Genomic DNA, 22704 nt, shown 5'->3' with positions numbered 1-22704 from the left:
AACTCCCTATGTTAGCTGCCTTTCAGTCATTTGCTGTGACATGAAAGCTCTAGGTCAGTGGTGAGCAACCTGTGGCCCATCAGGGTAATCTGCTCGTGAGCCGCGAGACAGTTTGTTTACATTGACTGTTGGCCGCCCACAGCTCCCAGTGGCCAGGGTTTGCCGTTCCCAGCCAATGGGAGCTGTGGAAAAACAGTGGCTTGCACATCCCTGCGGCCCACCACTGCTCTAGGTTGTGGCCTGGTTTGGCCTGTTCTTAAAACTGTACCTTCTCTGTGCTGCTTCGCTTTAACCTTTTATTCGTTATCATAAACCTCTGTGACCATGTTGCTTGCTTTATTTATAGGATCAAATGATGCTATTCCTCCAAATTTTCCAGCAAAGGTACTTGGCTCCATGGATGAGAATCCTCTAGACATTGTAGCTATTAAACATAAAGAGGGTGTCTATAGTAAGAGATCTGAGCCTAAGGTAGCCTGGGCAAAAGAAAAAAAGACATCACTGGAAGCTACTACAGGTAATTAGATTATCCATGTGCATTTTTCGTTTCTGTATCTCTTACAGGTAAAGCCTTTTATTTTATTTAAAGTGAATTTAGTGATGTTGTATTATACCACCAGGGGTTCGGCTCTGGTTGCTACAGTTTCAGATTTAGAGCCTTTAGGAACACATGAAGACCAAGGATAGTGACCACACATACATTCACAAGTACAGGATCTAATCTGTTTTACAAGTTGCATTAAAACAATAAGTAAAGTTACAATCACCTATGCATATAGAAATCCTATAACAAACTATGCAATAATTATAACCGTTGTCATACTCACATCCTCAACGATATTCTGCGGGTCTGATGGATGGCTTGCCAATTGATCCACAGGAGAGAGTTGGCTCCTGCTGGAGTTTTCCTATAGGTAACTCATTTTACCCAATCCAGGCACCCTCTCTTATCATGTGATTCTGTCTACACCTAATACTGTGTGCATATGCATGAAGGTGTCAACACTCATTTTCCTTATCTGTATTGTGCCCCCCAAGAATATTGGAGTAACCCATTTTTCATAGGTTGTTTTATTCTCATTAGCATCTACACACAACATCTACCCTGATGTCAGGACATATTTTGGAAGAGAACAGGGTATCAATACCTCATGGTTTTAAACAGTACCTTGCGGTCAATTTTTGTAACACCATCTGTTGGCACATCTTTCTCATGATCCTGTGGCATAGGGTCAGTCTTTGGTCACTTACTTATGTCAAGCACTTCGTAAACATATATGGTCTAGTATGACTAAGCTTAAAATCTTACAGGCCTTGGCCTTCAGCCCTGTTATACTTAGATACCTAATGCATACTTATCACTTCTAAATACTTATCAGTCTTATACTTCTATAATTCTACAACTTAAATCTATTAATTATTTGTAACATAGCATATGAGTTAATCATAACATCATACAGTACAATAATATATGGATAAAATGAACTAATTGGCTACACAGGAGAGTGTGTGGTTAGAGCACAGGACTAGGAGTTGTACTCTCACTGATTTCTCATGATCATGTTATTTGTGTCTCTCTTTCCCTCAGTTCCCCCAATAGCACAATAGATATAATTACAGTTAACAACATGCAAGGGGTGCTGAAGCTCAGTTAAGGTTTAGTAAAATGCTTTGAGGTCATCCAATAAAAGGCACACTTAGTGCAAAGTATTCTCAGTCAGGTGTGGAAAATTATCATGAGGTCGTTGAATAGCAATTTCTTGGCAACTAAAATGTGACAGGATGGCTCCATAGACTCATTAGACCTTTTGTTCATGTCCAGGGATACCTGACGTCACATTGCCAGGTACTGATTCATCTCTATAAGTATTGAATATTAATATCTGTTGGGTTTACTGTATCTTTACTCCTTCCCCCTCGTAGCTTGGGTTGGCTGATATTAAAACTAGAAACTGATTTCTAGAGGCAGAAGCTCAAATTTATCATTGCAGCACTCTGCTAGAGGGGACACTGCACCATTGGAAACATTACTCTGTGATGCACATAAGTGCATTTTTTTATATTGAGATAATGTATGAAGTGTCAATTATCCCATGGAAGTAGCTAAAATTAGTCTTGATTGACATTCCAGATCTTGGTCCTATTTGAGTTGTTGGGAGTTTACCAACAGTACGAGTAGGATCAGGGCTTTCATTGACATCAGTGGAAGCTGCTCCCTCTTATTCCTGGGCAAAATTTGTCCTGTGCTTTTTACTCTAAGTGAAAAAATTGCTGCGTGACTGCCATCTCTACTGCAAGCAGATATCCATTCCATTAGGGAAAAAAACGAGGAGTACTTGTGGCACCTTAGAGACTAACACATTTATTTGAGCATAAGCTTTCATGGGCTAAAACCCACTTCATCGGATGCATGCAGTGGAAAATACAGTAGGAAGATATATATATACAAAGAGAACATGAAAAAATGGGTGTTGCCATACCAACTGTAACAAGACCAATCAATTAAGGTGGACTATTGTCAGCAGGAGAAAAAGAACGTTTGTAGTGATAATCAGGATGGCCCATTTCCAACAGTTGACAAGACGGTGTGAGTAACAGTAGGGGAAAAAATTAGCATGGGGAGATAGTTTTTACTTTGTGTAATGATCCATCCACTCCCAGTCTCTATTCAAGCCTAATTTAATGGTGTTCAAGCAAATTAATTCCATTTCTGCAGTTTCTCTTTTGGAGTCTGTTTTTGAAGTTTTTGTTGTTGGAGAATTGTGACCTTTAGGTCTGAAATTGAGTGACCAGGGATGTTGAAGTGTTCTCTGACTAGTTTTTGAATGTTACAATTCTTGATGTCTGATTTGTGTCTATTCCATTAGAGTTACACTTAGTGCTCTGTACAGCATTATGAAATACTCTTTGTACCAAACAAGAACTGAAAAAGTTACAATGAGGTAATGTAATTATGTCCACTAATGAGGGATGAGCGCAAAGTGGGTTCTGAATTAAGTGTCTGATTTCTCTGGAGCCCATTTTTTCCTCTTAATATCACATAAACATGTTAAATGAAGATCTTCAATTAAATGAATGTTTATGGAGTACTTCTGTGTAATTATTGTATTCCTGAGCTAGTAGACAGTCCAACCTGACTGGGGTGAGGTCATTCCAGGAGACCAGGCTAGCACATCAGTGGACATTCCTCTTGATCACTTTCACCTGGGGAGAAATCTTCCTTGAAGCTTTTCTGCTCCTTGAGTGGAGATTGTTTTGAGTTTTAAATATCCACGTGTATGTTGTAGTAAAATATCCTCTCATGTTTACCTTGCTTGTTTGGTAAGCGCATCTGGGAGCTACAGCTCCCATACATTGAATTTGTGTAGTGTTTCCCTTCACTCCTACAACATATCATCCTCTCCTTAAAAAGAAGTAATAGCTGGCCTCCCAGTCTGTTTTCTATGTGGTGTTCTTCGTAAAATGCTAGGCTACAGGAGTAAAAAGATGAGATAAGGGAATGACCCTTTCTCTCTTGGGGAAGAACAATACTAGACAAAAAGACCAGTCTTTGAGGAAAGCCAGAAGTAAACCAACCCTGTTCAAACCAATGGTTCTACTTTCAGCAAAACCTGTTAGTCTCCCATTTGGCCACTTCCTTAATCACCTTACAATTATTGTACTAATCCCCACCTTCTCCAGTTGAACTAGTAATTTCCCATGTGGTGCCATATCAAATGTTTTACTGGTTTCAGAGTAGCAGCCATGTTAGTCTGTATTCACAAAAAGAAAAGGAGTACTTGTGGCACCTTAGAGACTAACCAATTTATATTATTATAAATTGGTTAGTCTCTAAGGTGCCACAAGTACTCCTTTTCTTTTTGCAAATGGTTTACTGAAATCCAGATAGACTACATCTACTGCATTATCCTTGTCTAAAAAATTAGTTATCTTATCAAAGAAAGATATCTAGTCAGTGTGGCATGATCTACCTTTAATACACTCATGTTGCATTTTATCCCATTTTCCTTTTACTTCCATGTCTTTAATGATTCTTTCCTTTGAACTCTGTTCTAAAGCTTTGCATATCATTGAGGTCAGATCGCTTTCCCCTCCCATTTCCTAAATATAGGTACTACGTTTGCTATTCACCAATCATACAGTACCACCCCCACTTCGATAAGTTTATGAAAAATTCTTGCTATCAGACTAACAATTTCATGTGTCAGTTTCCCCTCCTCGACTCCCCCATCTCCCCAGACCCAAGTATATTAAGCTCTTTGAGTTTTGTTTCTGCCCCAGATGTAGTAGTTTCTGTTTCAATATGCTCATTCCCATTAACCATCCTGCCTTTGCCCCCATGTTCTACATCATCTTCTTATTGAAAACAGGCAAAATAAACATTTAGTTTTGGGGCCACGCTCTTAGATTATCCTTAGTTTCCACTCCAAGCTCACTACACATCATTTCTTTTTTTTCCTTGCTCCTTTTTATTTATATGGCTAAAGAATCTTTTACTTTTTGTTTTAATTTACTTTGCAAAGTCTAACTCAGGTTGACTTTTGGCAGTTTTCACTTTAACCCTACATTTTCTGACCTCCAAGATGTAGCTTTCTTTGCTGATCCATCCCCTATTCAATTCCTGTAGGCTCTCTACATACTCATAAATATCCTTTTAGAGATGATTATTCATCCAGTTAAGTCTGGAGCATTTCCTTACAAGCATTTTCTCTTTTGACTTGGGATGCATATTCTTACTGCAGTGCATGCCTACAAAATACATTCATATTAATTAAAATCTCATTTATAATACATTGTGTAGTTATTTGAAAACACAGGTCATTCTACATACATCATCTTTTGGTGGGATTTCCTTGCAGCCATTCTACTTTGGGCTGAGTAATCCCATCAGATTTTACAAGCTAAGACTTGGTCAATACTTCTGTGGGATACCTCCAAGACATAAACAGGGTGATACAGGAAGTAGCATCACTTACAAGTGGCATTCTTTTAAGTTAGTAGCATGGCACTATATACTAGGGGTTTCATCCTTTGGAAGAGAGGTAAAACTGAGTTTTTGGCTGCTTGTCATTGAAGATCTTATGGCACTTTTTGAAAGAGTAAATGTTAACCTCAGCATCCTGTCCATATGCCAGTTTGGGAAATTACATACTGCATGTTTAATTCCTCCTGCAGTTTTAATGGGTATGGTATTCCCCTTCATTTCCTAGCCTTAATGTCTGTATAAAACTGCTGTGCACTGTTAATAACTTTCAGATTCCATCCTAGAGGTTGCATTTCAGCATTGTGTGAAGTGACTCATATATACCTGCAATTGGTAAACTGCTTTGGGAGTCCTGTGGAATGAGAGTTCCCTATTTATAGGAGACTCTTTCTGAAGAAGCCAGTAGCCATCATTTGTGTGTGTGGGGAAATAAAACAGCAGTTTTCTTTCTGTTTCAGAGTCCGTGAATCATTTGGAATCTGTAAAAACAACTCATTCAGTTTTCAAGACAGCCCAGTTTTACCTTCACCATCCAGTGCCCCTGCAACATGAGAGTTACTTCCTCTCTAATGATGAGCCTTCAGAGGAGTGCACTGATATTGGACACACTGGACCTTCTTCAAGAGATTTCTTCCAAAACTGGAGAGCTGCCAAGAAAGATCAACACTCTTCCTCTGTTTATCCTCAAGAGGGTGAGGAGGATGAATTCTCCCCACTAACTGCAGAAATGGATTATAGCAAGGTTGAGGACTTGAGATTCAATGCATTTTTGGGGAAAGAAGCTTCAGGGAAAGAGCTTGTACAAGAGGACCAAAAGAAGGTCAGAGATTATCTGCTATCAAGCAGCCAAAGGACTGACTTAAGCAGGAGACAGAAGATGGATCTGCCACTAAAACAGAGTACCTATTCCACTGGCAGTTTGGATGAGCTTTGGACTAAGTTTTTAGAGCGTCAAAAGAAGCACCACCTTCATAATCTTAAGATCAGCAATGAGCTGTCCCTAGTGGAACGCCTTGATCGACTGGCCCGAGTCCTCCAGAATCCTGTTAGGCATTCACTAATGCCTACAGAGAATGGCAAGAGCAATATTGGAGAGAAAACTAGGGGAAGAGAGCAGAAGAAAATAAGACATCAGGACAAGAAGGTATATGAAAGTAACCTAGACGCTTATAGAAATGTACTGAACGCTGAAGAAAGATCAGATACCAGTTATGATGAAAAAAGACGAGTTGAGTCTAGACAACAAAGGGCAGGAGAGAGAACTATCAATCACATGAAGAGATTCTTGAAACAAAAATATTTAGATCCTCTGAGTGACACCTCTTTAGAGACCATGCCTACTAAAGACCATGTTGTGGTGACAGATTCTACTGCCTCTGAATCAGACATGGTGACCCAAACAGAGATGGAAACAACTTCTCAGACTGAGGTGAGCAGTTCCATTTCCACCATTGACACTGCCAGGCTGATCAGGGCTTTTGGGCATGAAAGAGTACGCTTGTCACCAAGACTGTCCAAACTGTATTGCACCATCCATCAGCAGAAAAGTCGCTCTGAAAAGTGGGACAAGGGAAGAAGTAAAGTAGTGGGCTTGAAATATCCTAACATGACTTCTGCTGAGCGACATAAAAAAAGAAGAGATACTCAGGTATGTGATCAGTTAAATCAAGAGGCAACCTAACAGGTTTTTTTTAATAGCTTTGTTGATGCTGTATCATAAACAGAGTGGAAAACATAGTAATCATTCCTTATTTGGAGAATGGTTGATACTGGCCTAGAGAGAGGGTTATTATAGGATAGGCTTCCCTCACCAGTGAGAAAAGTAGCCCACAAAACAAATCAAGTTCTTCTCCCTTTTTCCAGGGCAGCAAAATCAAGTTCTGTTTTCTCTCTTCCCTTGTCAAGGGGCGTCCTTGCCTCTAGGTACACCTTTCTTCCTGGACACAGCATTGCAGGGGTCTTAGCCTCTTGTACCCCATGTGGTGGCTACTTTCTCTGACACAGTGACCACTCCCATTTGGACCTCCAGCCAAGTCATATAATAGTTCAGTCCTGTTGTGTGGTTTGGCTTCACAAACAAAAGGTCCTTTGCCTCTCCTGGGCTCAACTTCAGTTCTTTCCCCTAGTCAGCTTACTGCCCCCCCCTCCCCCCGCCCAACAGGCTTTTCTCTGCTGGGAGTCCAAATACCATTTAAGCTGGCCTTCTACCCCATCCCCCGTCCCCAAGCTGAGGACTTGTCTACATTCTAGGGCCCCACCACAGGAATTAAGCCTACTTCTATAGCTCTGCTTCCTGGCCCTAGCCACTCCCAAACTACTGGACCTTCTTCCAGATCCTTCCCAGGAAGAGAGAACTCTCCCTAGCTTCTCTCTCTTCGGTCTCTTCCTCTCTATTGAGCTGTCTCAGCTCCTTATACAGCTTAGCTTCACCTCCTCTGGCCAGGAGGCAATTAGTTAATCACTTCCCAGGTATGGAGCATAACTAATTAGGTTCTTTCCCTTATTTTACAGGCAGTGGGGAATTAAGCCCCATCACACCCCTTCGTTCACTTCCTTCCTTTGCTTCCTGTTTATGTCTGTCAGAGACCCTGTAGAGCAACAAGCTCCAAATATATCTGCTCTCCAAACACTTAAATATTCCCTGTCTACCTCCATATTTCAGCAGATGAAACTGGGAAAGCAGGGTTGTGGAATTTTTATGCTCTTAAGTCTAAGCTCCTTCCATTACAGTTGTCCACTGCTTGGGAGTCGTCATTAGTGGAGTATGCATATGTATGTTTGCTTGAAGAAGAAAGGAAAATTACTTAGCTGTACTGTAATTGGAGTTCTTTGAGCATTTGTTGTACATATAGACATCCCTCAACCTGCTCTCCATCCCCTGTACCTCAGAGTCCTTTACCAACCAGGATTCTGCAGTGGAGAGGAAACAGAGGCAGTTGGTGTGCTCTATCCGTTTATGCACTTGACTAAGGGCGCAAGGGTGCATCGAGCACAAGCGTGTCCACACGGACACTTTTGGCCAAAGATTTAGAACTCAAATGGATGGGATGTGTGCACATCATTAGTAGAATGTACATATGGACAACAGATCTTTAAGAACTCCAGTTACTGTACAGGTAAGTAACTTTCCTTTTTACTTATAGAAACCACTACTCCAAGACAAAGTACTGCACAATATTTAAATTATTATAGAATAAATATGTTGTATAAGAGAGTGGCACCCTTTTTATAATCATGTTTATTATATCTGTGTTTTATCTGAGTAATATTGTCAACTCTTCTTCCACAGAACCCTGTTTTGGATAATTTTTTTTATTTATTAATCATTTCAATGCCAATTTTATGCTGAACAGTATACAAACTCTGGACCCTTCCTCAGGGTGTTTGCTATTTAATATAATTTATCTTGTTCCTAAGGCACCCCTCAAAGCTATATCTGGCGCCAGCTGCAAAACCAAGGTTTGCATTAAAGTTGGTCTAAATGGAAATAAGCATGTTTATATTCATTGCTGAATGACTGAATATATCTAATCCTTCTTGAATGCTGAAATGCTTGTTTGGATGGGAGGGAAATCACGTTGTTCTGCATATAGAATAAGGATTCTGTTTTCTCAGAATGTATATCTGCATTTTGATTCTGTTCTCTGATACGCAGGTGTGTATCTGCCACATCTGTCTTGTAAAATCTGCCAGAGCAGTAATTGATTTTACAAGATGCAAAGTGACGCATTCCTGTATGTGTGAGAATAAAAACCAGGCCTTTTAAATGTGGTGATTGAAATTATGCATTGTGTCGATTTGGTGACAATGAAGGTACAATAGTTCCTGAGCAATAAAATATAGCTCCTGTCGTTCCCATCATATTTAGTATTATGAGTTATAAATAGAATACGGATTACTGTGATAGGTGAGAAAAATCTGTTTCCTAATTAAAAATGAAGCACAACTAACTTCATTGCAACAGCTGTTTGACGCCATATGGTCAGAATTGACGGCTGTAGAAGCATTGTCAATAAGTGCTGTGTTATTTAAGCACCAACATATCCCCATTTAGATAATCCGAATACAAAGCTTGTGTAACTAGGTGCATTATATTCACAGACAAAAGACCCTACATTTTAAAGGGCAATAAGATCATTATACAAACTTACAAAGCCATCTCATTCAATGTTAGGCTCTGTGAGTGCAGCTAGTTCTATTTTTATATTGAACTAGTGCCTGTGCAATCTCCCAGGTACTTAGCTCCTTGTTTCTTATAAATTACTATTTTCTGGATGGGTTTCACCTTAGTAAAGAACACTGATTTTGGGGGGGTACAAAAATGTGGGGGAACCTTCACTGATGCCTTTTTGAAAGTCCTTTGCTTTCTCTCTGGTACTGTAGAACCAGAAATCATTACTGAGCAGCAAGAGAACACATCAGAATTCCAGGCTAGTCCCTTCCCCTAACAGGCTCTGCAGCATTCAGGTACCCTTGGCCCAAAGGGTGGGAATGTGTGACTCACTTTAGAGCAGGGGTTCTAGCAACAAATTTTTTGGTGGCCTCAGAGTGCAGCCACCAACTCTTGCTGGTGGCCACACTGATACTTTTTTTCCTAAAATTATTTATTTTTCCTAAAGTTAATAAAGTAATGTGCACATATACACATCCAAATCCTTGTAATTTATTTATGTAAGGTCTTGGGGTTTTTTTGCAGACTCAGTAATAAAAATAGGTTTCAGAGTAACAGCCGTGTTAGTCTGTATTCGCAAAAAGAAGAGGAGGACTTGTGGCACCTTAGAGACTAACCAATTTATTTGAGCATAAGCTTTCGTGAGCTACAGATCGGATGCCGATGAAGTGAGCTGTAGCTCACGAAAGCTTATGCTCAAATAAATTGGTTAGTCTCTAAGGTGCCACAAGTACTCCTTTTCTTTTTGCGAATAATAAAAATGTTGCAGTTATCTCTATTCTTTACTGGACCTAACACAATAGAAATACAAATTAGGTGCTGTGCATGTTCTTGTCTTTTTTTTTAATATTCTTTTGCTTTTTTGGTAAAAGTGGTTGTCTGTACAATTCTGAAGTAAATTTAAAAATGATTTGACATAATAGAAGTCCAAATAATAATGAAAAACATATGTGGGTGGCTTGGGTCTGGGGAGGGGAGGCATGGCTGTGATTGGCCCGGGGCTCCTCCGGGCAGGTGTGGGGCGGGGGACTCAGAGCTTTGGCGGGCCCAGAGCTCCTCTGGCTGGGGGGGCTCCTCTGGGCAGGTGTATGTGTTGGGTGTGGGGTGGGGTCTTGGGGCTTCAGCCAGCCCGGGGCTCCTCTGGCCGGATGGGGTGGGAGGGGACGCTCGGGGCTTCTCCCGGCGGGGGGGCGTGTGACTTCAGCCGCAGTGGGAGTAGGGGGTCTCGGTACTCCGGCTTCCGGGGGTTGCAGACGGAACAGTTACAGTTGGGGGCTAGCCTCCCCAAAGGGGGGCTCCACCCACTGCCCATCCGCCTGCCACTCACCTCAGTCCCTCACCTGCCGCTCGCCTCCTCTCACCCCCACACCTGCCACTCACCTCCTCACTCCCCCCTCGCAGCCAGACCCCCCCACCCGCCTCCTCACCCTGCTGCTGGCTTGCTGCTTGCCTCCTTACTCCCCTGCCACTCACCTCGCCACTTGTCTCCTCACCCCCTGAAATGTTAGTACAATAATTATATTCCATTTGATTTTTTTTATAATTGTATGATAAAAATGAGAAAGTCAGCAATTTTTCAGTAATAGTGTGCTGTGACACTTTTTTTTGTATTTTAATGTCTGATTTTGTAAGCAAGTAGTTTTTAAGTCAGATGAAACTTAAGACAAATCAAACTCCTGAAAGAGGTACAGTAGTCTGGAAAGGTTGAGAGCCACTGTGCTAGTGCATGAAGTTAAAGCTTTAAAAAATGTCATTTCTACAACAGTGTTTATTTTAAGAAAGCAAACAATTATATATGTGAATGGATGTGCATTAGGATTTCGTGGCTGATTGTGTTAGTTACTGGTGGCAGAGCTGTTAAAGCATTGCCATTTTCTCACCTGAAAAATTGGCAGAGTGACGCTCCTAGTTCATCAGGTTTGATGCCAGCAATGTATGTCCATTCTTCTAAACAAAAGGAAGCCAAGGTTAGCGGAATTGTGTAGAAAGTTGTGGAAAGATGTTTGTAGGCCTGTGGTCGATTGTTAATTGAATCATTTTAAGAACTGAACTTGGGACTCTTGCTCCTTTGCAGCTTGACCCCTCACCTCTGCCCCCATGCTGACTTGAGTCGAATAGAGATTCCCAAGAACCTGTTATGTTTTTTTCTAGATGTCAGACTCTGTTATTTCATCAGATTCTGTTGCTACAATCAACGGTTCCTGTGGACCAAGTTCTGCCCTCGGTAACAAGCGACACATACGGATGTTAAACAAGGGCATCCAAGCAGGTGAGTTTCTTAGGTCCGAACTTCACCTCTGCTTATTCACTTCTGACTTTCATCTCTTCAAAACCATCGTAGAGGGCTGCTTCAGAGTCTAATGCATGTATTTGCAGACTGGTATGTACACTGGACATTCACTGCCCACAAACTGTACTGCTTAGATGCTTTCACAATAAAGTACTGTGTTAAGATCAGACACTTCCATTTGCTGGCTCCCACTATGCTACTGGCCAATGTCATTGCTCATCTGAGTTCTGCTAACCCAGACCTTTAATCCTTCTCAGTATCCAATAAAAAGAACAGGAATACTTGTGGAACCTTAGAGACTAACAAATTTATTAGAGCATAAGCTTTCGTGGGCTACAGCCCACTTCATCGTTGCGTCTGATGAAGTGAGCTGTAGCCCACGAAAGCTTATGCTCTAATAAATTTGTTAGTCTCTAAGGTGCCACAAGTACTCCTGTTCTTTCTGCGGATACAGACTAACACGCCTGCTACTCTGAAAAGTATCAAATAAGTGACTTAGCTCTAGCTTCCATGTTATTTTTCTTTTGCAAGAGTTCTAAAGTTCCTGAGGTCCTTTGTCTGTATGTAAGTCACTGAATGTCTTTCTAAGCACTTGCTATTTTATCAGTGTAGTCAGCATGCCAACAGCACCCTTTATCCCTGTTCGCAGTATTGTCCCTTTGAACATCTCTTGTCCTCTGCTTAAGATATGATGTATCCATTGACTGGTATAATTCCTGTGTTCAGGCTCTTCCCCCCTCCCACCAATGGCAATTTTCAATTACACCATTCCCTGAAAGCAGGCTTGCAAAATCCTCCTTTAAGGGATGAGTGACTGTTTTTTATGGGCAAACAAAATACCTGTTTTTCATTATCATTATTTTGTGAGTAAACTTTGCATCTGGGATGGTAAATGTTCATGACATTTTTCCAAGATTTCTTACAGTTTCTTAAGCCTTGGTTAACACCTTCAGTTGTACACATTTTTAGTTCTCCCTTTCATCCCAACTGTTTAAAAATCTTTACAAATAAAATTTAGCATCCGTGGAAAGTGCTGGACTGATCATCCTGAGCAAAGGATTCTGTTTATCCAGTAAAATGTAAGCAGCACAAGCATATGCTGACTTACCTTTGTGCCTCAACCTGGATACAGGAATCTTCCTCTAGCAGAGAGGTGGTAGTTCACTCTCTCATCCCCTTCAGTGCTTGACCTTTGCTGTAACTGCCAACAAGAGAGTTCCAGTTGTGTTAATGGTGTTGTGATGTAGACACCTTTTGCCCTGGGAGCTAGAATGATGGCACTAAACTAACTTCACATGGATCATCATATAGTAACAACCGTTGGTCACTGAACTTGAGCTGGATTTAGAGTGATAACTTAAAAGGCGTGAGTCTGTTTTTACCAACCCTTAGAGTCCTCCAGCCCCATATTTAAGATTACAGTAAAATGGCAAAAAACTCTGACAAAACCTGCACAAGTACCACCTTCTGAATCACTAACACCACATTCTGCAGCTTGTAGATCCTCGGAAGTCTTCTATCAATCTTCTGGTCTGGTTCAACCCAGCTTAGTTTATGAGATCTGACATGGTTAGAATACACGGGGGTATGGCAGTAGGCCACTTACCTAGTTTGAAGGACCAGGGAGGGCTTTCCAACATCTTAGCTTATTGAGTCACTGCTGCTCCCGAGTAATGTGTTCCTTTTTCTTTCTTTTGAACTACAGGAGATTTGGAGATTGTGAACAGTGCAACTAAGAAAAACACTCGAGATGTTGGTATGACTTTCCCCACCCCAAGATCTAGCCAAGTGAGGCCACAGAAACCCTCAAGTTGTGCCGATGGTGGGTTTGGGCAGTTGGACGGTGGGTTTTCAGACTTTCAAAACCCACCAGGCAAGGGGAAACTGAAGGGACAGCCCGGCAATTTTCTCATGGACAAAAAGACAGGAAGCAACAGGCCACAGCTACCACAAGGTCAGACCCAGTATTGCACCTTTGTGAATGGGGAAGTGCTCACATTTCACATCAGCCAGCATATATTACCAGTACACAATGTATATATTCATGAGATCTTTAGCTGGCCCTGTAAGAACAGTTTCTAACAATGGCACAATTATATTTTTTTAAAAGGCAATGGAATCACTAACTTTTATCAAGTGTTTATAGTTGATTATTTTTAGTGCCCCGAAGTGTTAGAGCTCACAATCTAAATTTCAGGCATGATATATCAAATGATGGTGACAAATATAGGGAGTGAATGTGGCAAGAAAAGACAAATCAAGTATATGCTCACATGGATACTTTGTTTAGGCATGTGAACATCTTAGCATTTCTGTGAAGCTGCATATATTAAAATGATAATATTCAGTATTTCATAACTTTACTGGTTCATTTATTGAGGGCTTCATGGAATAAGTGAGTTTTCAGGTGAAGAGAAGGTCATAATGTTGGAAGGAAGTGTTCTTGTCTCCCTCTTCAGCTGTGGTTGTATCTTGGGGAAGGACAGGGTCCAGCCTCCTAATTTGAATTTCCCATCAACACTCAGCTGCCTGGCTGCTGAAATGTTCTAAAATATGTTAGTTTCCATCCCTTGATGCAATTTTTTATCATCTTTTGGTTAGGAACAGATAATCCTACTCATCACAGACTTGTATATGCTTCACTTGAAAACTTCTAAAGGGTATCTTCTAGTTGTATTTAAATTCCAGAAGGCTGTAAATTCAGGAGGGCCTAGCACGTGAACATAATGGCGTTGGAAGATGAAAAGCATGTGCCCTCAGAAACATCTTTAAGAGCCATAGGACTTTTTGGGATTACAGGTGCTTTAGCAATGTGAAATTATTAGTAATTGAGGGTATAAGTAAAGAGAAATTTCTTAGCTGAGCCATTTCAAAGAGTGTTTTATTCCTGTTCGTTGATAGAGACTCGAGGACTTTCTCTAGTGTTTGGCAAATGCAGTTGTTTGAAACAGCCCTGGTGTTAACATGAATAGTCTCATTGAAATCAGTGGAACTATTGACGTGAGCAAGGACTGTAGGATCAGGCCTCTAATTGTGTTTAGTGACACTATGTATACATAGACGCTCAAAGGGAGATGGAAAATGAGAAATTGTATATTCTTCAAAATAAATTTTTCTCTAATTTTTCCTTTTTGGCTCTAAAAAATATTTTCAATAGGAGTTTCCTGGTTTGTTCCTGCTGAGGATTTAAAGTCCGACTCTAGGAAGGAGAACAAATCTAGCTCCTTTTCTGGTCCAGGTCCATCCTGGTTTGAGCCACTGACCAACACAAAGCCATGGAGAGATCCACTCCGAGAGAGGAACTGGCAAAAGCAGCAAGGCAGCATCAAGATTCAACCGGTAGTCCCAGTAAGAGATGTTGAGAACAAGCCCCCAAGACTATTTGTGAAAATGACGTTGCAGGTAAGAACACTCCACTGTAGAGGTTCTTGTTTTACTGTAAGTTTTGGAGGAGAGAGGTGAAAAGATGGAGAAGATTAAGCCATGTTTAGGTGCTCATAGAACCAAAACTTGTGGCCCTGATTTTCACCACTTTGCTTTCACTGCTGTAGGTAGTCAACAACACAACCTATAATACAACACTATTGCTGTTTTTGAAAAAAGGATTGGATAATTGTATACATTTTATAACACCTATGCCTATACAAGCTAAGATAATCAGGATGATCAAATCTCATGTTGTTGGGCTTCAGAAGGAATGTAGCAGCAGCAGTAGCAAGTTGGTTTTTTAATTGCTGCCCTGCAGAAGTATCCATGGATGCTTAGTAATAAAGATTAAAGAGCGTGATACATTTTAAACAGTGAATAAAATAAAAACAGGGAACTTACCTATGAAATGGAAACTAAAATGGGGATTTCAAGTACCCACACAGCAAATTATATAGACACTCAAGGCCAAGTGTGAAAAATACAGTTTTATGGTGATGATCAAAAGTGAGGAGGGTTGAACAGAAGTTGATGTCAAGGGGCAGTGAGTTTCACACCTACTTCAGCAAGGGCATAATCGCCTGCTGCCTTGAGATACAGGAGTAGAGCAGAGTGAAGGCAGTTGTGTCAGCACAAGCAGACATCAGGAAGAAGTTCAAGGAAGGTGTCTCAGATGCAGCCAAGTCATAGTACTCATTGGCTTTGCATATTGAAAGCTTCTTATTACCACTAAACCTTGGGGTTAAAATGGAAGTGAAATGCTGAGACCCCATTTAAAAACTTTCCTTAGAAGCCAACATAATGTGGACACTAATGAACATATGCTATTTAAAAAGATAGCTATAATGGACTTTCGTTTTATTTTGATGGAGGTGTCTAATTCTGTGGTTAACAGTATCTTGTCCTGTGTGTGTGGCTGCCTGATCTTTGGCCTGCTTGTTTAAACTGAATTTTACATCCTTTTTGCAAATTATTTCAGCTACTCTTTTCCTCAGCCAGTTAGCTTTCACGTTGTTTAAAACCAAAGTATTTGCTAACAAGATCCCCAGAGAATTGCTCAGCATTATGGATGCAGCATTCTGTGCCATGTGAGGATGACTCTTTGAAAGGAATGCTTGCCATGGTTCACTCATGGGGTTAGATATTTTGATCATCCCCTCCCAGGTTGAAGGAACGTCCTGAAACTACTTTACTCTGAGGGTTTTTTCACCTTCTTAGGAGGCTCTTGCTTTGCACCGCCCTGATTTCATCTCCCGCTCTGGGGAGCGTGTGAAGCGCCTGAAGCTCATCGTGGAAGAAAGGAAGCTACAGAGTGTGTTGCAGAGTGAGCGAGAGGAGCTGTTCAATCCCCCTGAGAAGAAGGATTATAAGAATGCTAGTTACCTGCTCTATAACAGAGGTGCCTCATGTTTATGCCTTTTCATGCTCTATAGGAAATACTGAATGTACGCTGTTTGCCTACAGAGCATTATTCTAAGTGTACATATTTCTAATTAGATTCTTTAACATTCTTATTCATTTTATATAAATTCATTTTATATATGCATTCTTATAATAGGATAGTTATCCATTTTATATGAATAATGAGATTGTGATGGGTTGGGTCACAGAAACCCCCTTGGGACTGCCAACTGATGTGCTGAGACTACCTCTGAGCCTGTTTTCCCTGGCAGCTTGGGACTTCAGTACCCTGTCTTGTTGAGCCAGACATGCTAGCCTGTTGCAAACACGGACCCAGGTCTGAACCATGTTCCCCAAAAGCTACAGGCTTAACAGAAAACAGCTTAAGAAGTGTTCCTGTCTCCAGCACCCAGATACCCAGTTCCCAATGGGGTCCAAACCCCAAATAAATGCATTTTACTCTGTATAAAGCTTATACAGGGTAAACTCATAAATGTCTGCCCTTTATAACACTGATAGAGAGAGATGCACAGCTGTTTGCTCCCCCAGGTGTTAATACTTGCTCTGAGTTAGTTAATAAGCAAAAAGTGATTTTATTAAATATAAAAAGTAGGATTTAAGTGGTTCCAAGTAATAACAGGCAGAACAAAGTAAATTACCAAGCAAAAGAAAACAAAAACATGCAAGTCGAAGCCAAATACAGTGAGAAACTGATTACAGATGAAACCTCACCCTCAGAGATGTTCCAGAAAGCGTCTTTCACAGACTAGACTCCTTTCTAGTCTGGGCCCAATCCTTTCCCCGGTACAGTCCTTGTTCCAGCTCAGGTGGTAGCTAGGGGATTTCTCATGATTGCAGCTCCCTTTGTTCTGTTCCACCCCCTTATATATCTTTTGCACAAGGTGGGAATCCTTTGTCCCTCTCTGGGTTCACACCCCTCCTCCTAAATGGAAAAGCACCAGGTAAAAGATGGATTTCAGTTCAGGTGACATGATCACATGTCACTGTAAGATTTCATTGCCCACTTGCCAGCACACACGTATACAGGAAGACTTACAAGTAAACAGAGCCATTTACAACCAATTGTCCTGGTTAATGGGAGCCATCAAGATTCCAAGCCACCATTAATAACCCCCACTTTGCATAATTACAATAGGACCTCAGAGTTATATTTCATATTTCTAGTTTCAGATACAAGAATGATACATTTATACAAATTGGATGACCACACTCAGTAGATTATAGGCTTTGTAATGATACCTTACAAGAGACCTTTTGCATGAAGCATATTCCAGTTACATTATCTTCACACTCATTAGCATATTTCCATAAAATCATATAGAGTGCATTAGAACAGTTCTCTGATCTAAACAAACTTGTTCACTGTTTTTGTAAGCTTTAAAGTTTTATCAGGCTCAAAACTTTGCCTTTCCATTTAGACTGCCCGGTTAAACAGAAGAGAAGGACCATTCTAAAAGGTGAAATGGTTCAGAGATCAAAACGGTAAGGCTAAGAAAGACTTATTTCAAATAGACTGTAAATCAGGTGACCTCAATGGGGTGGTGAGAATAGATAAATCACTCTTGCAAGTGAAGGTTTTGGACATTTGGGAAACATCAGGTGGTTTAGGTACAAAATGGAAGGTTTTCTGTCAGAAGGTGAGTATGACTTGTTATTAATAGAAGTTTCCATGTTTTTTTTTTATTTTGGGAAATTTGTTTCTTTTAGCTACCTCTGAACATTTCACTGCAATGTTTGCAAGTCAAACGTTGCAGAATTGTGTAGGTGAGCACTAGAACTGAAATGGTCTAGGAACATAAGCCTTTGGTCAGTGAATAGCCTAGCCATTGGACAAACTGAGTGAAATGCAAAAAGTAATCAAGCACCACAAATAGTGAAAAGTAAATCAGAGTTCTTCGTCGAGTAGTGTCCCTATGGGTGCTCCACTTTAGGTGTCTGTGTGTGGAGATTTTTGGTAGCAGTGTCCAGTTGAGTCCGCGCATGTGCTCTCCCTCCCTCGTGGTCTGCCTTGAGGCTATTTAGCACTGCACGGACGAACCCCCCTCACTTCCTTCTCCTACCACCTTTGGCCTCTGACAGAACGAGCAGTTGTTCCTTCCTTATGTGTGTCATGAGCATATGTAGTGTTTGTTTTGTTACCTTTGTTCTCCCTAAAAGTACTCAGGCTAGTGTGTTTTGTTTTTATTTTATTTTATTCCTTTGGTTTAAAAATAAAAGAGAAAAAGGAAAAGAACTTCACTTTCCTTTCCTGTCTGGGGGCATTCTCCCCTCTCCCTGGGCATCTAGTAGACTCATAATTATTTTCTTTTTCAGTTAAAAAAAAACCCACACACCTGAAGAGGAAGCTGCCTCTGCAGCACACTTCTCCTCATCTCTCCCAGATGAGACTCTGCTGCCCACCCCTCATCACTAGATGAAGATTTTAGAACTTTCTGGATCTTACCAAGAGGGTGGCAGACAAGCTGCAGATTCCCTTACAGGAGGTGGCAGATACACATCACAAGTTGGTGGAAATTCTGCACGCTACCTTCTCATCTAGAACTGTCCTCCCAATTAATGAGCTGATTTTAGATCCTACCAAAATCATCTGGCAGAGCAAGCCTCCATTGCACCAACCCGCAACAGTGTGTAAACAAAAACAACCCTACATCTCTACCATCTTTGTTTTCAACATCTGCAACCCAACTTCATCATAGTGGATGTGGTTAATTCATGAAGCAAGCAACGTAATACCAAGTCAACTCCATGTGATCAGGCTTCGTAAGATGTCATATTCATCGACAGCATTACTGTTTAGAGTCATAAATTATCAAACTTTCATGGCTAAAACAATTTTGTTAATCTTGGGAAACCCAGGATGTTTCTGAAACATTACTGGAAACACAAAAAGAACAGATTCAGACCATTCTTAGAGAAGGTCAGTTAATAGCCAGACCGGTCCTAGAGACATGACCAGATGTAGGTGTTACAGAGCCTGCCCAGTCTCCATGACAGTGGTACTGAGGTGGGTTGTGGGGTGTTTTTTCTTTTTGTTCGCTACACCTCTCTAGATTGCCCAAAGAGCTACAGACTTCCAATTTGAAGGGCCAAACTCTTTGTGGAGAAGACAGATTTTCTCTCCACATCCTGAAGGATTCTCGGACCGCACTACACTCCTTAGGAATCTACACTGTGGAACAGAGGAGAAGATATACCTCTCAACCAGACCACAGATCACAATCTTCTCAATACTCACCATCTCTGTGCTGTTATAAGCCACAGTGTAAGAGGCCCAGGGCTCAAAAGTGAGAACAGTCTGCACCCCAGTTCATGACCTCTCAAACTGCCTCATATAAGCACTTCGATGAGCTGGTCAGGGGCCTGAACAATGATACCTTACAGCATCAGCTGCCATCTGTACACCTGTCACGCCACTCAGAAGTCACCTTACCTTACTTCACAGCAGTTAGGACCAGCTCTAGAGCAAAGAGATTGATTTCTAGCCCTGAACCTACAGAGTGCCTACTTCCATATCTCAATACAACCATCATACAGGAAATTTCCTATTGCTTACCTTTGGGACAGGATCATTATAGGTACAGACTGCTCCACACAGGGTAGTCTCCAAGGTTCACTTCATTGTGGTGGTATACTAACCCCGGTACAGTGACTCGACTTTATCAGCACCAACCTGATGCAGTACAAGCGAGAGCGCTCCTCTCACTACCCACATTCACCACCCTGGGACACATGTCTCCCTAATATGCTGGGGAGCTCACCTACACAACAACAAGGTTCAGGACAAATGGCCTTCCACAGAAATGACCTTCCATATCACTCTTTTGGGACTAGGGGCTGTCAGGAGTGCTTGTGCGCAAGCTCTGTCTTTCATCAAAAACAACACACAAAGGTTATGATGGACTTAATGTGACCTGTATGTTTTGTATAAACTGCCAAGGAGCTTCCAGATCTCCCTCCCTCTGTAAGACAGCATTCAAACTTTGGAATTGATGCACCCATCACAATGTGCTCATCTTAGCTGTCTGTCTACAAGGGATACAGAACAGGATAACCAACAGTCTCAGTTGGAATTTTCTCACGAGAATGAGTGTATACTGAATTCACAGGTGCTTCAAGATATAGCCACCCTTTGGGGAAACATTCACTGGCAGTTGCCCTCATCTTCCCAGCGGACAGGGCCCACTTGTATGTCTTTTCCCAGTTTCCTACCCTGTCCCAAGATTCTGTTGAAAATTCAAAGAAACAAAGCGAGAGTTATTGTGATTGCCCCTCTTGACTAAGACAAGTCTGGCTGCCTTACCTGATGCAGATGGCAGTATGCCCTCCTGTTCCTCTGATGTCTGCCCATTCCTCACCTGCTCTCTCAAAACAATGGGCTGACCCTTCATCCCAGCCCATGGGTCCTCTGCCTCCAGGCTTGGATCTTTCTTTGTTCCAAGGCTAAGAAACAGAATGCTCTGACAAGCTGAAACACATGTTGCAACACAACCACAAGTTGACCCACTCCACATACCTATCTACAAAATGGAAACGACTCCAAGTTGGTACCATTCGAAGCGGACAGACCCAACCTCATCTTTCCTCCCTCTGATTTTGCACTATATTTTAAACTCACTCAGGTCCCTTAAGGTACATCTCATGGTGAAAATGGCTTCCCACTTGGAGTTTGCTCAACCACTAATGCGTAGACTCTTTAAGGGCATTGGGACTCTCTTCCCCCATGTGACACCACTCGCTCCAGCCTGGGACTTTAATCTAGTTCTCAGGGCTTGGACTAGACCTCCCTCCGAGTCCAGAGCAACTTGTTCTCTCTTACAGCTGTCCATGATGACAGCATTTCTAATTGCCATCACCTCAACTAGGCACATAGGAGAAATAGCGGCCCTGAAGGCACACCCATCATTCACGGCCTTTGTCTTTAAAAAAATAAATAATAATAATAATAATAAATAATAACAACTGTAAGGTCATATCCCAAGTTTCTCCCTACTTTTTCTGCACTTTCCATATGAATCAACAGCTCCATCTCCCTGTTTTTTTCCCAAAACCACATTGTGACAACTGGGAGACAATTGTGCATATGCTAGATATTAGAAGGACATTAGCATTCTACTTGGACAGGACTAAGGACTTCAGGAAATCCCCTAAACTCTTCCTTTCGTCCACAGAAAGATCCAAAAGCTCTGTGATTTCTCCTCAAAGACTATCCAAATGGGTCTCTAGTTGCATTAATCACTTAGCAAGGGTGCAACTTGCTTCTGTCCATATGCACTCCATGAGATCAGTTCCTACCTCAATCACATTCCATAGGGATACCCCTATCTCCCCAGTCTATAGAGCAATGATTGGGGCCTCTGTCCATACTTTTGCAGAACATTATGCGATCACTGAAGATTTGGCCGCTGACAGCATCTTCGACTCCACAGTACTCTCTGTAGTAAAAGACTCCGCTCCAAAGTCCCAGCCTCCAGTGGTGGGTACTGCTCCAGAGTCACCTAAAGTGGAGCACCCATAAGGACACTACTAGAAGAAGAAGAAGAAGAGGAGGAAGTTACTCACCTTTTGCAGTAACTATGGTTCTTCGAGATGTGTGTCCCTATGGGTGCTCCACAACCCGCCCTCCTCCCCTCTATTTTGGAGTTCTCTATAGGACTCTGTGGTAGAGAAGGAAATGAGGGGGGTTCGCGCAAGGCAGACCATGAGGGAGGGAGAGCACATGCGTGGGCTCAGCGGGACACTGCTACCAAAAATCTCCGATTAGAGGTGCAGGGGCACACAGACACCTAAAGTGGAGCACCCATAGGGGGACACATCTCGAAGAACCATCGTTACTGCACAAGGTGAGTAACTTCCTCATCTAAAACTTTTACGGGTGTGGAATGTAGCAGACGTCTAACAGCACATACCGCTACATGATCATTTGGGACAAATGTTTATACATAGGATATGAAATTGGGTAGATATTGCAGGGGAGTGCATAATATTTGGATAGTGAATTAAGAATACACAAATAAATGGTGAGATAGGGACAATAAGTGAAAGGTAGATATGAAAAATGTGATAACTTTCAGTTGGGTCTTGAAATGGTGTAGGAGGAAAGAGATGAGAAAGGAAGGGAGGGGTATTATATCTACATGATAGTCTGTAAAATATTTAAAGTCTTTTGACATGAAAAGTGCTACAGAAGCATAAGATACTTAAAGAATCAAAACAGCAGCCACAGGGATATTGGAGTCAATGGGACTTAAACATATGGCTAATTACTTTGCTGAAGTGGGACTTCAGAGTGTAAGACTATATATAGGGCAAATATATGCCAGAAAGATTAGGTAATATACAAAATAAACCCTGTGATTTAATATAAAGGCTGGAGGAGAGTGAGCAAGATGATAAATTTGATTTCAGTGCTGT

The 22704-nt window shown here is 41.5% G+C and overlaps 1 protein-coding gene across 3 annotated transcripts in view; it reads left to right on the top strand.

Annotated features, from left to right (window-relative positions):
* The window catches only part of ALMS1 (ALMS1 centrosome and basal body associated protein), a 69509-nt gene that overhangs the window by 33658 nt on the left and 13147 nt on the right, over positions 1-22704 (top strand). Inside the window, exons 7-14 of one of the 3 annotated variants that reach the window (XM_077816043.1) lie at positions 347-517; positions 5443-6632; positions 8402-8443; positions 11307-11424; positions 13151-13399; positions 14603-14847; positions 16090-16270; positions 17712-17775. In XM_077816043.1, coding sequence (XP_077672169.1) covers positions 347-517; positions 5443-6632; positions 8402-8443; positions 11307-11424; positions 13151-13399; positions 14603-14847; positions 16090-16270; positions 17712-17775 — 2260 coding nt within the window. The remainder of the gene's footprint in view (positions 1-346; positions 518-5442; positions 6633-8401; positions 8444-11306; positions 11425-13150; positions 13400-14602; positions 14848-16089; positions 16271-17711; positions 17776-22704) is intronic. The other 2 variants (XM_077816042.1, XM_077816041.1) reach the window with 2 other exon arrangements.

Source organism: Eretmochelys imbricata, chromosome 4, assembly GCF_965152235.1.
Source record: "Eretmochelys imbricata isolate rEreImb1 chromosome 4, rEreImb1.hap1, whole genome shotgun sequence".
Taxonomy (NCBI): domain Eukaryota; kingdom Metazoa; phylum Chordata; order Testudines; family Cheloniidae; genus Eretmochelys; species Eretmochelys imbricata.
This window is presented reverse-complemented; position numbering and strand designations above follow the sequence as displayed.